Source organism: Poecile atricapillus, chromosome 20 (assembly GCF_030490865.1).
Source record: "Poecile atricapillus isolate bPoeAtr1 chromosome 20, bPoeAtr1.hap1, whole genome shotgun sequence".
Taxonomy (NCBI): Eukaryota; Metazoa; Chordata; class Aves; order Passeriformes; family Paridae; genus Poecile; species Poecile atricapillus.
In genome coordinates, this window is record NC_081268.1 from 10,916,706 (window position 1) to 10,931,032 (window position 14,327).

The 14,327-nt window shown below is 66.3% G+C and overlaps 1 protein-coding gene across 1 annotated transcript; it reads left to right on the plus strand.

Moving 5' to 3' along the window:
- Window positions 1–5,604: 5,604 nt before the first annotated feature.
- On the plus strand, window positions 5,605–13,480 carry AJM1 (apical junction component 1 homolog). The gene is made up of 3 exons (XM_058853355.1): window positions 5,605–5,741; window positions 8,387–8,460; window positions 10,181–13,480. The coding sequence occupies exon 3, from the start codon at window positions 10,244–10,246 to the stop codon at window positions 13,478–13,480; it is 3,237 nt and encodes a 1,078-aa protein (XP_058709338.1). The 5' UTR covers window positions 5,605–5,741; window positions 8,387–8,460; window positions 10,181–10,243.
- The last annotated feature ends 847 nt before the right edge of the window (window positions 13,481–14,327 follow it).

Sequence of the window (14,327 nt, forward strand, 5' to 3'; positions counted from 1 at the left end):
TTTGGAGCAGTAGGAGGGAAAAGTGCAGATTTATCACTGCATTTTGGCGGGGGCTGGTTACCCAGGACAGCATGGGGAGCCACATCCATCGAGGACAGGGTAGTGCCTGCTCCCCTGCCTGCATGGGATCTCAAGGGCCACCAAAGTGTCTTGGCTTCCGCTGTGCCAGCTGGGGTGGCCCAGGTGCTGTCCCATTCTCTGCAGGTGTTTATTTGGGGAGCATTCCTTGCCATAGCCATCCCTGGAGAGGGACAGCCAGCGTGGCAGGTGACAGCTGCTGGCGCTTTGCAGCTCCCGGCCGTGACAATGCCGTGGGGGGCTGTGGGTGCTGTGAGTGCTCTGGGGGGCAGCCCCCCAACCCTGGCACAGGATGAAGCTGGGCAGGGGCTGGGCTGGGGGTACGTGGGTTTGCTGCCTGCGATGTCCCTCCATCCAAGGGTCCAGCTGCTTGGAGAGCCCGTGGTGCTTCCCTGTCCTTTGGGATGCCCCGGAGCAGCCAGATGAGTGATGGTGGGGAAATCCTGCAATAGGATGGGTTTAGGGACCAGGACTGTAGCCTAGCAACAGCCTCAATCATGGCATAATATAATTAATCCAGCACTGCCTCAGTCTGCTGCATAAAGATACCAGGACAAGTAGCTGAGCCTTTTTTAACTGGTGGGTTTGCCTCCAGAACCAACCTGCAGCATCTCAGGCATGTCTGGCGTGTTCCTGGCCCGAGGCTGCTCTGCGGTGAGTATCCAGGCTTCCTCTCCCAACCCAGCAGTAGGGTGGTTGCTGAGCAGAGGGATCTATCCTCTGGTACCTTCAGTGAACCATGGTGGGCAGTCCCGTGGGCTCAGGCAGACCCCAGTGGGGTGAGGTGTGGCGAGGTCAGCTGAGGTGATGACTCTGGGGAACAGGGCTCCATTCCAGGCCCAGGCAGGAGTGTCTGTGTGCTCTGCTTGGAGCTGCATGGGGATACTGCCATGGGGCAGCCAGCCTGGCAACCCTAAACCTCCTGCTTACCCCCAGGTTGTTGGCAGGCTCTGCCTTAGGGCAGGAGCAGGGAGGGGAGGCACTGATGCAGCACTCCATCACCACAGAGGGGACATGGGGACATGGGGGTGCTGTGCCTCCTGCTGGCAGGGGACACCTGCGGGGTGTCAGTCCCGCCTCTCCATGCTCCAGGAGGGCACGGAGAGCGCTCCCAGTGCCTGAGGCTTGGCCTGGGCAGCAGCCACGGCTGCAGACCGAGCTGGTGTCGGCAGGCTGGCTGCGGGAGGGAGCCAGCCAGCTGGGGAAAGAGGGAAAGAGCAGGTTTTTCCCTGGAGCCGGCAGGAGAAACAGCCCTCCCTGTGCCTTTGGCAGGCAGCGGCTCCATGGCAGGTGTGAGGTGATGGGCTCCCACCCGCTGGGGTCAGCACCAGTGTCTGGGCACCCCTGCAGCTATGGGAGGTCCCGAGTGACCAGGCTGCTGTGTGGCATCACTGAGGGAGGCTCAGCACCCTGCCCAGAGCACTGGTGGCAGGGAACACCGAGGTCCCTCCTCACAGCCACCACGGGGCACAAGGGTATCTGAAACAGGGTTTGCCTGTGGCCCTGCTGTGGCTCAGCAGATGGATGCCCTCAGCCTGACCTCTAGACTGCTTTCCTGTGAGCCTTTGGGGACTAACTGCTCCTTCCCGAGGAACCCCAAGAGGAATATGGGATTACAGCTCTCTGTGCAGGCAGGGACTTCTCAGTAGCTGCTCAAAAGGCTTCACCTCACCCTTGGGTGCCACCAAGCTCAGCTGCAGGGCAGGGTCCAGTTCCCTCCCCAGCCCCCAGGTGGGCAGCAGGGCCTGGTTTCTCCCTTGGTTCAGAGCTGGAGGCAAGGAGGGGGTGAGAGGGAGAGAGGAGAGAAGCTGGAAGGAGGAGAGATGCTCCTGCCCTCAGCCAAGCATCACGCTGATGCCGGGCAGCTTGGGAAAAGGAGAACATCACCCACAGACAGGAGCTGCAGGGGTGCCAGAAGCGAGCATCTCATCCCATTCCAGCTCTGCCTCTCCCAGCTGTGGGATCCCCCTGTTACCTTGGAAACAGAGGATTTAGTGGCAGCTTGCAGCGCCCGCAGCACTGCCCTGCCCTCCCTGTGCCCCCAGCCCTGCCTGCGCTGCTCCCCTCTCAGCCCTTCCCCAGGAGCAGGGCTGGGGTGGCTGCCAGACCCCTTCTGCTCCCCAGGGCTGCTCCTGCCAGCCCACACAGGGAGGTGCCTGGCATCTGGCCCCCTGTCCCTCCACAGCTGTCACACAGAGACGACAGCTCACCCTGCTCAGGGACAGCCGGTGCCATGGCTGGCCCGAGTGTTTGGGGGTTCTCCACACCTGCTCGGGCAGCTGCTGCTGCCACAGGCATCCTGGAGAAAAACCCTTATTCTGGAGGCCTCCCCTCGCTACCCACCTGCTCCTGCCCGTACCTGCCTCCTGGTGAGCCTCTGGCCCTCCTGGCAGTGTCTTGCAAATGCCCAGAAAGGTCTTTCTAATGCTTCAAAACTGCTCTGTGCTGGTCCAGTCAGAGCTGTGCTCCCCTTCCTATGTCCCTGTGGTCCCCACCAGTCTCCCCTGTCCCTATCCTCATTGCTCTGCCTCCACAAGTTCCTGGTGTGACATGAGGGCTGGGCCAGGAGAGCCCCCGGGACCCTCGCCATGCCCAGCCCCAGAAGGGTCAGCATCCTCAGGACAGGCATGGGGGGCTCCTGTGCTGGGTGGCCTTTTCCTGCTCTGAGCTGCACCAGGGGACACAACGGGGCTGGATCAAGGTATCCAATATCCTGTACCAGGTTAGTGTCAAATCTCACCGTGAGTTCTCAGTGTGGCCTCAGTGAATCAGTCTTTAGGGAGGGCTGGGGGCCCACCCCAGCTTTGCAGATGTGTAGGACAGGTGTGACCCCCCCATGTCCCTCCCAGGATGAGATCTGCCCTGCTTTGGGTCTCACCAAATGTCCGGAGTCACCACAGACTTCCAGGATGACCTTTGGGCATGTTGTTCCTCTGTGCCTCAGTTTCCCCTTTGGATGGGGGAACAGCAGAACTGTCACCTGCTGACACTGGTCAGGTGCACACTGTCAGGGGAGGGGCTGGTGGGGAAACTGAGTCACAGGGACACAGTGAACATTGTGGCTCTGCTCCCCGTGGGGTCTGGAGGAGGACTCAGCAACGAGGAGGCAAAAGCCTCACAGAAAGGGGGATTTGCCCCCACACTGGCCCAGCTTGGCTTCTCCTGGCCTTTGACAGCAAGCCACAGTGGAGGGCAGCCCGGACACAGGACAGGAGCCGCTCCTACCTGGAGACAGGCACCAGGCTGGCCTTTTCCTTGTAGAATTGCGGGAGCCAGTCTTGTGGGATCCCTCTGGCTGCTCCCGTGTTCCCGTGCCCAGGGACAAGCCTGGACCCGCAGAGCCATGGCAGGGGCCCAACACCTCTGTCCTCCACACAAGGGTAGGGGACAGTTCCATCCTAACCTGCTGAGTCCTGCTGCCCACATGGCTGTGCCAAGGGGGTCCCCTCCATCTCAGGGGCTGCCACCCCTGTGGGTGGTGGGCACAAGGCGAGGGGCAGCCCCTAGTCCTGCCACCCACCCCTTTTCAGTTCCTGTGGCCCTGGGGTTGCCTCCCCTGCCCGAGTGCTGCAGACTGGGAAGCCGGGGTGTCACAGCCCAAAGCAGCAGCACGGCCCCGAGCTCAGGGCAAGCGAGAGCAGGACTGCAGCCCTCAGCTCCAGCCTCCTCGAGGGCGACCTGCTCCTCCGACACTGGCTGCCGCTGGCTGGAGAAGGAGGAGGAAGAGGAGGAGCAGGAGGAGCAGGAGGAGGAGGAGGAGGGGATGGCAGTGACCAGGGCCCCACTGCCCTGAGCTCATGACATGGCGCTGCCATCTCCGGTGCGTGGAGACCTGTCCGCAGTCCAGCTGGATCCCTGAGCTCTTTCCAGCCTGGAAGAGCAGCCTCACACGGGGAGCAGATGGTCCCCCTGTCCCCTGCTACACGGTCCAGCCCGTTCGTTCCCTGATTTCGGACCTGTGGCTGCTCCAAAGCCCAGAGCTCCGGACAGGTGACCTCAATCCATGCAGGTGTCGCCCAGGGCCACAGCTGCACGGACAGAAGGTGGCACTGGAGGGGATGCCCTAAGGACAGCATATTCCTCCATGCCGGGACTCTCTGCATTCCACAGGGATGGGCTCGTGCATCTTTCGGGAGATTTCACCCGCGGGGGCTGTGGAGCCTGTCCGGTGCTCGGGCGTGCATCAGCGGCCACATCGGCGGAGCTCGGGGCTGGCAGCAGGCGGGAGCAGATGGAGCAGCCCGGCGGGGACCGCGGGGGCAGGAAGCCGGGGGCAGCGGGAGCGGCTGGAGCAGCAGCCGGAGCCTTGTGTCCTGCAGAGAGGAACATGGAAGTGCTGGGGAGTGCTTGGGGGGGTTGATGGGGCCCTTCTGAACATGGTGCAGGGGTCTCGGGGGTCTCTTGGGCTCGTGTATGCAGAGGGGACAGGCCTGACCCTGCTCCCAGCTTCTCCCCCAGCTCCTGTGGCACTCGTCAGTGCGATGAGTTCCTGGTGCTCAGCCCGGCCCCAGGGCACGTACTGCCGGCCCCAGTGTGCTCAGCAATGCCCACTGCTCCCGGGGACATTCCTGCAGGAATCCCAGCAGCGTCAGCCCGCCACAGGCCCGCCAGCACTGCTCTGCCTGCTGCACCAGCAGACACAGTGGAATGGTTCCTGGTGCTGCAGTGGAGGAAGGAAAGGGTCTTGGCTACAGGGATTTTGAATCAAGCAAATCCCGGGGTGCACCTGCCATGCAGAAACACATGGAGAGCAGCAGCCTTGGATCAGGGCTTGGAGCCATGGCAGGCACTGCTGGGTCCCAGGGCCCCTTGCCAGAGAACCCACAGGTGCTGGGGCTGTCCCCGGAGCTGCGGGCAGTGGAGGGCAGCTCAAGGAGGTGGCGGGAGAAACTGAGGCACAGTTGTGACTCAGGGGCCGTGCTGTGCCGGAGACGCTGGGGCCAGAGTGTGCCGGGAGCTGCTCTGTGCTCCCCTCGTCCGTCTCCATCACTGAGCATCTCTGCGGGCTCCGGCCATCACAGGCAGCGACAGCCCCGGAGACTCTGGGAAAACGAGGCCATTCCATAGAGGAGCTTAGCAGGGGATTTCGCTGCCCGGTCGGCCCCGGCCGCGCAGGGCGACGGTGATGGGGCAAGGTCAGGCAGGACAGGCTTGGGGGGCTGCCTTTGCAAGGGCAGGTGCCTGCGGGAGCCGTGGGTCTCTGTCCACGGTGCCCGGGTGCCCCCGGGGGTCCCGCGGACATTCACACCCGTGGTGCGGGGGCACCGCAATCCCTGAGGGATGGCACCGGGGGCCTCAGACCCTGCCCGGAGATCCAGGGGGAAGAGAGGATGCTGCGAGGGGTGGGGGCGGCTCCGGGAAGCGGGGCCGAGCGGAGCCGGGCGGGGGAGTGGAGATGGATGGGGATGATGGTGATGAGGACCGGTCTGGGGGCGGTGCCGGGGGAGGCTCCGGTGCCGGTGCCGGCCCCGCCGGTAACTCCGCCTGCCGTATTTATGGGAAAACAAGCGGCGGCAGAGTGTTGGGCCGAGCCGTGCCGTACCTTGCCGGATCGGGCGGAGCCGGGCCATGGTCCCCGGGGCGGCGGCAGCCCCAACCTAGCCCGGCGGCGGCGGCGGCTGGGGGATGCGGCGGGGGCCGCCAGAGCGGCTGGCACGGAGCAGGTAAGGGGGTCCCGGGCAGGAGGCTGGGGTTTGCTGTGCCCCCCGGGGACTCCCGACCGGACCAGCCCCTCGCGGCCCGCCCCCCGCCCCCCCCCCCCCGACTATCGCCTTGCATCGCATTACATCTCATCATCCCCCTTTGCCCCCCGCCGTGTTCCACATCCCCATCCTATCCCCCGGAGATCCTCCCGGGGCATCCCAACCCCCAGGCTCCCCACACCATCGTCCTGTGCTTCATATCACCGTCCCCATCTAGCTGTGCTCCCTCCATTCCTCCGGAGCCGAGTCATCCCACCCCATTGCACCGGTATTTCTGGGTTCTCCATACTCCCGCGTGCCCTATCCCCATCCCATCCCTATACCCATCCCCATCTCACCCCTACCCCAGCCCCAACCCCATCCTCATCCCCGTCCCATCCCGCCGCAGTGCTCGGGCCGGGCCATTTCCCCCCTCCCCCCGGTGCCCAGCTCAGCGCCCTCCGCGGCCCAGTGGGCCCGGTGCCGCCCGGTGCCGCCCGGTGCCGCCCGGTGCCGCCCGGTGCCGGTACGCAGCGGGGTGGGGATGGCCGGGGCCACCGCCCCAGCGTCTGCGGCAGCGCCCGGGACAGACCAGCCCCCGCCCCGGGGGCCGCCCCATGCTCCGTCCACCCAGTCTCGGCCCCACAACTCGCCCACCCGGGGTGTCCCTGGATCCCCTGCCCCCCGGCCTTCCCCGTTTGCGGGTGTCCCTCAGACTGAGGGACTAGAGGAGTCAGGGCGTCCCCTTCACCCTGGGGCGCTGCTCACCCCAATCTGGACGCCAGCACCGGGGATACCCTCCTGGGCCGAAGGTGCTGCTCCCCCTGGCAGGATGACCCGTCCGGGGGCAAAGGCTGGGTTGGGGTTTGGCAGCCGTCTGTGCCTGACGGGCTTGGGACAGGAATTGGGGGCGATGGGGCAGTGCCAGGGGCGGAAAGGCTGAGACACGGGGCTGGGGAGCAGAGCGTGTGTGGCGGGGCTGTCTGATGCGCAGGGTGGGAGCCAGGGGCATGGGGCACCGTGTGGGTATCCTGGGGGTGGCACGGGCGGGGGGCACAGACAAATCTTGTCTGTTTGCCCCGGATACGAAGCAGGGGCGGGGGGCACAGACCGCGGCTGCTGGCAGCTCCCGCTGCGGGAAGCGCGCAGGCAGCAGCGGCCGTCGCTGTCCCCCTGGCACACACACGGTGCAGGCCCGTGCGCAGCAGGGCTGGCTGTGCCAGGGCTCGGCGAGAACAGACACTGCCCCCACGGCAGCTGCTGCTGGGACCTCCAGCATCATCTGCTCGAGCACAGTGTTTGCAGCAAGGTGCTGTCCTTGGCTGCGTGTCCCGATGCCGCTGCTGCGCTCCGGGTAGCGCTCGGGGCAGTGCTGGGGGCAGCTCCGGTGCTGCTGGCCGTGCCCGCGGGACCGTTCGGGCAGCGGGGCCTGGTGCAGTGCAGCGTGCGCTGGGGGGAGTGCAGCGTGCTCAGATCTCTGCATGTGCAGGCACCGAACCCACTGCAGCGCTCCTGCCTGCTCAGCGGGACGTGCGTGGGCAGCGAGCAGGCAGCACGGGCAGCAGTGCCCGGGCAGTGCCCGGCAGGGTGAGCAGTGTGCGGGCAGCAGTGCCCGGGCAGTGCCCGGCAGGGCACCAAGAGCAGCCCTTGCCGTGTGTAGGGACGGACAGGCAGCGATGGGAAGTGCCCGGGCAGTGCTGGGGGCAGCACGGGCAGGGCCGTGTGTACGAGCAGCTCTGGGCACAGCACAAGGCAGCGTGCAGGCGGTGCCCACCGTGGTTATGGGGCAGGCAGGGCAGTGTGGGGTGCGCTGGTGGGGGGTCCCCGCACAGCCCACACGTGGCATCTGCAGGCAGCGAATCAGTTCCCGAATCCTCCGTGGGCCCCTCTGGGAGCGGGATCGCCCCCGGCCCAGCCGGTCGTGCTGCCGGAGCCCGGTGCTCACGGTGGCAGCAGCGCGGGGCTGTGACGGGAGCAAGGGCAGGACCCCACGGGGGGCGGCTCCCGTCCATTCCGTGGGCACCGGCTGCTCTGTAGGCGCTGCCGGCAGGTGTCACATCCGCGGGGTGACATCGTGTGGGCACCCCGGATAGGGAGGCTGCTGCCTGCCAACGTGGCCAATGTGCTCACCAAGCGGGAGGCTGGAGAGCAGAGGGGATGCAGTCGGTGGCAGAGGCCGGTATAGCACAACGTGAGCGTCATGGCACTGGCAGCACTGTGGGGCCATCCCGGCTCTTCCCCACTCAATAGGCAGAGGGTTCCTGCAGCTTCGTGAGGTGCCACAGAGCCCCAGCTCCCCAAGCAGCCTCCCCCTGCACCCACGCTGTCCTCACAGAGGAGGAATAATTTTGAGAAACCATGGCAACCCCACAGCTCCACCGGTGGTGGGTGCTGCTGGGTGGGTGGAAGACACTGGTGCCCATGGGATGCAGCGCCCACATCCCCAGTGCACAGGGATGTGCACAGTGGCCTCGCTGGGTGCCAGATCCTTTTGGTTCAGCGGGGCTGTGGCTGCAGGGGTCTCTCGGGGTGTTCCATGTGCTCACAAGGCATCCATGGCCCTGGAAGCCACACCTCCACCACACTGGGGGTGCCCCAGAAGTCTCACCTGCCTTTTTGTTTTGCAGTGCTGGGATGGAGCTGCCACAGGCCCCTCGTCCACCTCAGCCCACCCACCCCCTCACTGCTGCTGCTGGACCAGGTAGGACCCTGGGCTACAGTTCCCTGTCTACCAGCCACCCTGACACCACAGGAATGGGCTTCCCAGCACCACTGTCACCACCACTGTGGTGTGGGGTGCTGCTCTGCAGATCCAGCTCCCACCTACAGCAGAGCCAATAATGGGCTGCCTCTTTGGAGGCAAACCTGCCCTCCCAGCTCTGCAGGGAGGCACTGGGACCCCCATCTCCCTTCCCACGGCATCTTGCTCTCCCCAGCCCATCACACGGACAGATGCCCCAAGCCCACTGGAGTCACTTCAGCTCTGGCATCTTCACCCCCCCAGCTTTGAGGAACCCAAAGCCCCCTTTGAGGAGGAATCCAAGCCCCCTCCCCCTCTCTGCATAGTCAATGCCTCTTGCTAAATAAAGTCAATTCCTTTTCTCCAAGAAACATCTTCCCTGTCGTCCTCTGCTGCTCTTTAAAGCCAAGTGCCCACCCACTTTTAGCACAACACAGAGCAGCCAGCACCAACCAGCACACCCAGACCCTTGGTGGCCACAACGCCCAGTGCTCAGAGGATGTGGTGAGGTGGCAGCCCGTGGGGCACACACACCCTCACTGTGGGCAGAGAAGGTGCACATCCCCCAGTGCTGGCAGCAGCCCATGGCAGCTCTCAAAGGGCTGGTGGGGAAGGTCAGTGCTACAGCCCACTTAGCCCTGCAGGCAGACTTCTTCCCTCCTGTCCCCTCCATGCACTGTGGGAAACTTGTGCTGGTGTCCTCTTTGTCACACAGCTGTGTCATGCTGTGGCTGGGGACTCTGCCCACCCTGGCCACCCAACAGCGTTGCCCCAGAGCACTGGTGTTCTTGGTGCTGGCATGAGGTGGGTGTCAGATCCCACGTCCCACAGCAGCTGAAGCCACTGCCACACTTGCTCTCCTGCCCAGGGGACGTATCACAGCCATAGGACACAGAAGATGACAAAGCCAGTGGGTACTGAGCCAGCACACCTCCTCTGGCACAGGGAAGTGATGCAGGAATCACTTCTGACGTGTATTTGGGCACCCACCACAGCACCCCTCTGCCACCCCTTGGGTCAGAGTGATGCAGCTCTGCATAGCCTGCACTGTGACCACCCCACAGGGGTGTTTGTGGGTCACAGTGGGTGCAGCTGCCACAGGGAGGGGTTGTGGCTCCTGCCTCCTACAGAGCCCCAGACTCTGAGGTTTCCCAGCCACCATGGTGGGTCCTCACGGTGCCTGTCCCTGGGCCCTGTTCCCCCCTACAGCGCTGGTGCTGGGACATGGGTACACAGAGCCCCAGAGACCCCTCACCACTGCGGGGCTCTCACCAGGGCTGAGCAAACATTCCCCGTGGAAAACTCTGGTGTTGAACCCCCACAGCCGTGCTCAGGCCTGCCAATTCATGTGATTCTGCAAGACAGTGCCCGTGTCCTGCGGCCCAGGAGGAGGGCACAGTACTCTGTGTTCTCCTCTCGCTGTGCTGAGCTGGTATGCAGAGTTCCCTGGCTGCCCCCACGGGTGTCCTGGCAGCTGCTCCGTGATTTGCACCCCGGATCTGTAGACTTCTTCCAGTTTCTTCCTCCAGCTGACAATCAACAGCAGCAGTGGAGGCTGGGATACCCCCAAACCTTCATTTCTGAAGAGACGGCCAACCCCCACTTCTGAGCCAGAAGCTTTGAGCCGGGGATTGACACGAGGTCACTCCAGGATTGAGGCACCTCATGTGTTCTCTTGCAGGGTGGGCGACCGTCCTCTGAGGCCGTGTGACAGGGAACTGGTGGGAGAAGAGTCGCTTTTAAGATGACACGAACAGACCCACCTGACATCCTGGTGTCCACAGTGTACCAAGACATCAAGGTGGCGACAGCAGCCCCCGGGGATTCCGTTGTCTGTCAGCCTCTGGCACAATGTGACGCCTCCATGTCCTCCTCCCTGTCTCGCGAGCAGCCCTTCAACAAGCGCCATTGCAGAAGTTTCGACTTCATCGAGTCGCTGGAAGAGCTGGGCACCCCCCCGGCCATGGAGCGCGCCTGCCCGCGCCCCGGCATGCCCGAGCCCACGCCGGGGCCGCCGGGCAGGCAGGCGCCGCCGAAGCCGGACCCCTACAGCGGCAGAGCCCCCGCGCCGCGGAGCGAGCCCAAGCGCCGAGCCCGCTCCAAGAGCGCCCCGCGGGTGAAGTCCACCCTGACCCCGGTGCCCATCACCGTGGCGGCATCACCGCCGCCGGCCCGGCGCGGCCGGGAGGTGCTGCGGGTGGCACGGGAGCCCTCCCACACCGATCCCTCGCCGCGCCGCGAGGGCCCGATGCCGCTGCGGGCGCTGGCCAACGAGGTTCACCCCATCAAGCTGCAGCCGCAGCGGAGCAGCGTCAGCCGCATCTCCCCGCTCTGCCTGGGCAGCAATTGCTACGAGGAAGGGCCGGGGGCCAAGGTGGGCGCCAGCCCCCACGTCAAGTGCCGAGTGGACATCAAGCCGGACGAGGCAGTGCTGGTGCACACGGCGCGGAGCCTGCGGGCAGCCCCGAGCCGCCCGGAGCCGCCGCGCTGGCCCCGCACGTCCGTGGCCGCCCGCAGCCTGACGGTGCCAGGGAGCCGGCAAGTGTCCGCGTCCCGCACGCCCACCCCGAGCGACTCCTACAGCGGGGACCCCCCGCTGCTGCCCTACCCCGGGGACTACTATGAGGCAGACCCCCGGGCGCTGGCGTACCAGACCGTGCCCGTGCCAGCCTCTCGGGAATTCAGGGAGTACCCCGACAGGGGCTGCATGACCTTTTCGGCACCCGGCGTCCCAGCCAAGTTTTTCTACGCAGAGGAGGCAGCGCGGTGCCCCAGCCCTGCCGTGCCCCTCCGCAGCTCTGGCTATGCCAGCTACCCCTACCCCAGCCGCCACGCCGTGTCCCAGCCCTTCTACACCGAGGAGCCGGCCAAGGCTGCTGTCCACACCATGCCGCCCCGGACGTTGTACGTGGAGGAGGCGCGAAGTTACCCGGTGCAGGAGGCACCTGCCCGCAGCTTCTATGGGGATGAGCCCCGCTACTACGCCCCGCGTGGGACCCCTGTCAAGACCCTCTATGCCGAGGACGCTCGCACATACCCGGCCCTCGGCTCCGCCGCCCGGCTGTTCTATGCCGAGGACTACGGGAAGTACCGGGAGCGGGAGGTGATGTCGCGGACGTGTCCCCCGCCCCGCAGCGCTCAGGCCCTGCACTTCGGGGACTGGTACTGCCCCGAGCGGGCCACGCTGCCCTACCAGAGCCTGCAATTGTCACGCTTCACCCCGCAGCCGGCGGGCCGCGAGGCCATGTTCTCCTCCTGGCACGCCAGCTACGGCATGACTCCACCGCGGCTGGGCCGGGACACCCAGCACTACTCCAAATCCTGGGATAACATCCTGGCGCCAGCGGCGCGCAGGGAGGAGGCCCTGCAGCGTGGGCGCAGCTACGAGAACCTGCTCACCCACGAACAGCACCGTGCCTTATCCCCCGAGGAGCGCCGGCAACCTGTGGTGATCAACCTGTCGAGCTCGCCCAAGCGCTACGCGGCCCTGTCCCTCTCTGAGAGCTCTATCCTCGAGAGGGTGCACGCCGACGGCAGCCGCGGGCCCCCAGGCCACTCCTGGTACGTCACGCCGGAGATCACCATCACCGACAACGACATCCGCACCGACGGGCCGGGCCGGAGCGAGCGGCGCTCGGCCAGCTGGGACATGCTGGACACGGGCAGGGAGCGAGGGCCCTACGCTGTGCCCTGCGCCCCCCAGCCCAGCCCCCGGGAGAGTGGCTCGGGGCGCCAGCGCAGCCTGGAGCAGCTGGACGAGCTCATCACCGACCTTGTCATTGACTACAAGCCGGCACCGGGCCACCGCGCCGGGGACAGGGACAGCCTCGCCGAGCAGCTCAAGCAGCTGCTGAGCAGCAGCGCCCCAGGGCCCCCCCGGCGGGGCGAGGGCAGGCGAGTCCCTCACAACGTACCCGAGGGACCCCGACCCACAAAGGAGCAGCCGGGCCCCAGCTCCCACGCCGCCACCCCGTGCCGCCCACCCGCCCCGCCGGCCACCGGCCCCTTCGAAAAGTCACCGGAGAACTGCTCGCCCGACCTGAGCGCCGAGGAGGACGACATGATGATGTGCTCCAACGCCAAGTGCCGGCGCACGGAGACCATGTTCAACGCCTGCCTCTATTTCAAATCGTGCCACAGCTGCTACACCTACTACTGCTCCCGGCACTGCCGGCGGGAGGACTGGGACACGCACAAGGCCAGCTGCGTCTACGGGCGGGTGGGCAGCGTCTGCCGCCACGTCCTGCAGTTCTGCCGCGAAAACACCGAGGTGCACAAAGCTTTCTCGCGCATCGCCAAGGTGGGATACCTCTCCCGCGGCCGTGGCGTCCTCTTCCTAGGCTTCCCCAATTCGGGGTCAGCCGAGAACTTTCTCCAGTTTGGGCTGGAGAGCCTGCTGATGTCCCCCACGTATCTGTCCCTGCGGGAGCTGGACAGCTACTCGGACAACCTGGGGGAGTATGCCCAGGAGCTGCGGGAGACAGGCAACCAGTACGACCCCAACGAATGTTTCCTGCTGAATGTAACCGTGGCCGTCACTCAGAAAGTGCCAGAGAGGCCGTCACCCAAGATGCAGGTGCCGACGGTCAGGAAATATGCCAAGGTGGCCTTAGCCTCCTCCAGCCCCGAGAAGAAGATCCTGAAGAAGGAGCGGGACATGGAAACGTTGATCCTGACACCACCGCCCGGCACGGCGGACATCGACAAGGAGGGGGAGGAGGGTCGGAAGGCACGGGAGGTTTGCTTCATCAACATCCAGCGGGAGCTGCGCATCCGCGGCGTCTTCCTGCGGCACGAGTTCCCCGCTGTCTACGAGCAGCTCTGCGACTTCGTGGAGAGCAACAAGCGCTTCACCCCCACCACCATTTACCCCATCGACAAGAGGACGGGCAAACAGTTCATGTGCATGATTATGGCGGCCTCCGAGCCTCGCACCCTCGACTGGGTGGCGAGCCCCAACCTCCTGGACGACATCATGTGAACGCAGGGCGGGGGGCACCCCCTCTGTAGATACGTGTCCTGTCAGAACCCCCCAGGCTTTTACACCAAGGGGAGGGGGCTGCGGGCGGCCGGCAGTGCTGGGGGACCGGGGGTGACGGGAGCACGGCCCGAGGTTTGCCCTGGAGCCCAGAGTCTGGCGAGCCCTTGCACAGCCCCCTCGGGTGAGCGGCGCTCGGCCAGAGCGGGGACGCCCCGCATCCCCCCCAACCCCTGCCCACCGGGCCGGGACACACCCAGCGCCCCCCGGGCCTGCCCAGGGCCCCCTCAGCGCCGGGGGTCCCGCAGCGGCCGCGCTGGGCTGCAGCAGGAGCGTGTCCCCACCGTGTCTGTGTGTCCTGGGCGTGTTACTGCGGGAGGGCCGGGCGCTGGGGGGCCCTGGGAGCGGGGCCGGGCCGGGGATCCCGGGACGCTGCCGGGGGAGGGGGGGAAGCGGCCGCGGTGAGGGATCTGCGGGGGGCGGGCGGGGGGGGTGTCTGACCGGGGTCGGGGGGAATCGCCAGTGAGGGGTGACCGGGCGGGGATCAGGGAAGAGGAGGCAGAGCCGGGGCCGTGGCCACGGCCACCCGGGGCGCCCGTGCCGCCCTTCCCGGCCCCGCTCCCCGCCGCCGATCCCACTGCCGGGACCGGGACCGGGCCCGGGCTCCATCCCCAGAGCCGCTGCCCCGCGGGACCCCGCGCCGCCTGTGGGCGGGGCCTGGCTCCGCGGCCGGGCGCTGGTTGGACGCTGTGCGGAGGGGGCGTGGCCTGTCTCCGCTGCCGGGCGCTGGTTGGGCGCTGGGCGGAGGGGGCGGGGCCTGGCTCCGCGGCCGGGCGCTGGTTGGACGCTG

Excerpts from the sequence above, each read along its gene's own strand:
- AJM1 (XM_058853355.1), top strand. The coding sequence starts at position 10,244 with ATGACACGAACAGACCCACCTGACATCCTGGTGTCCACAGTGTACCAA.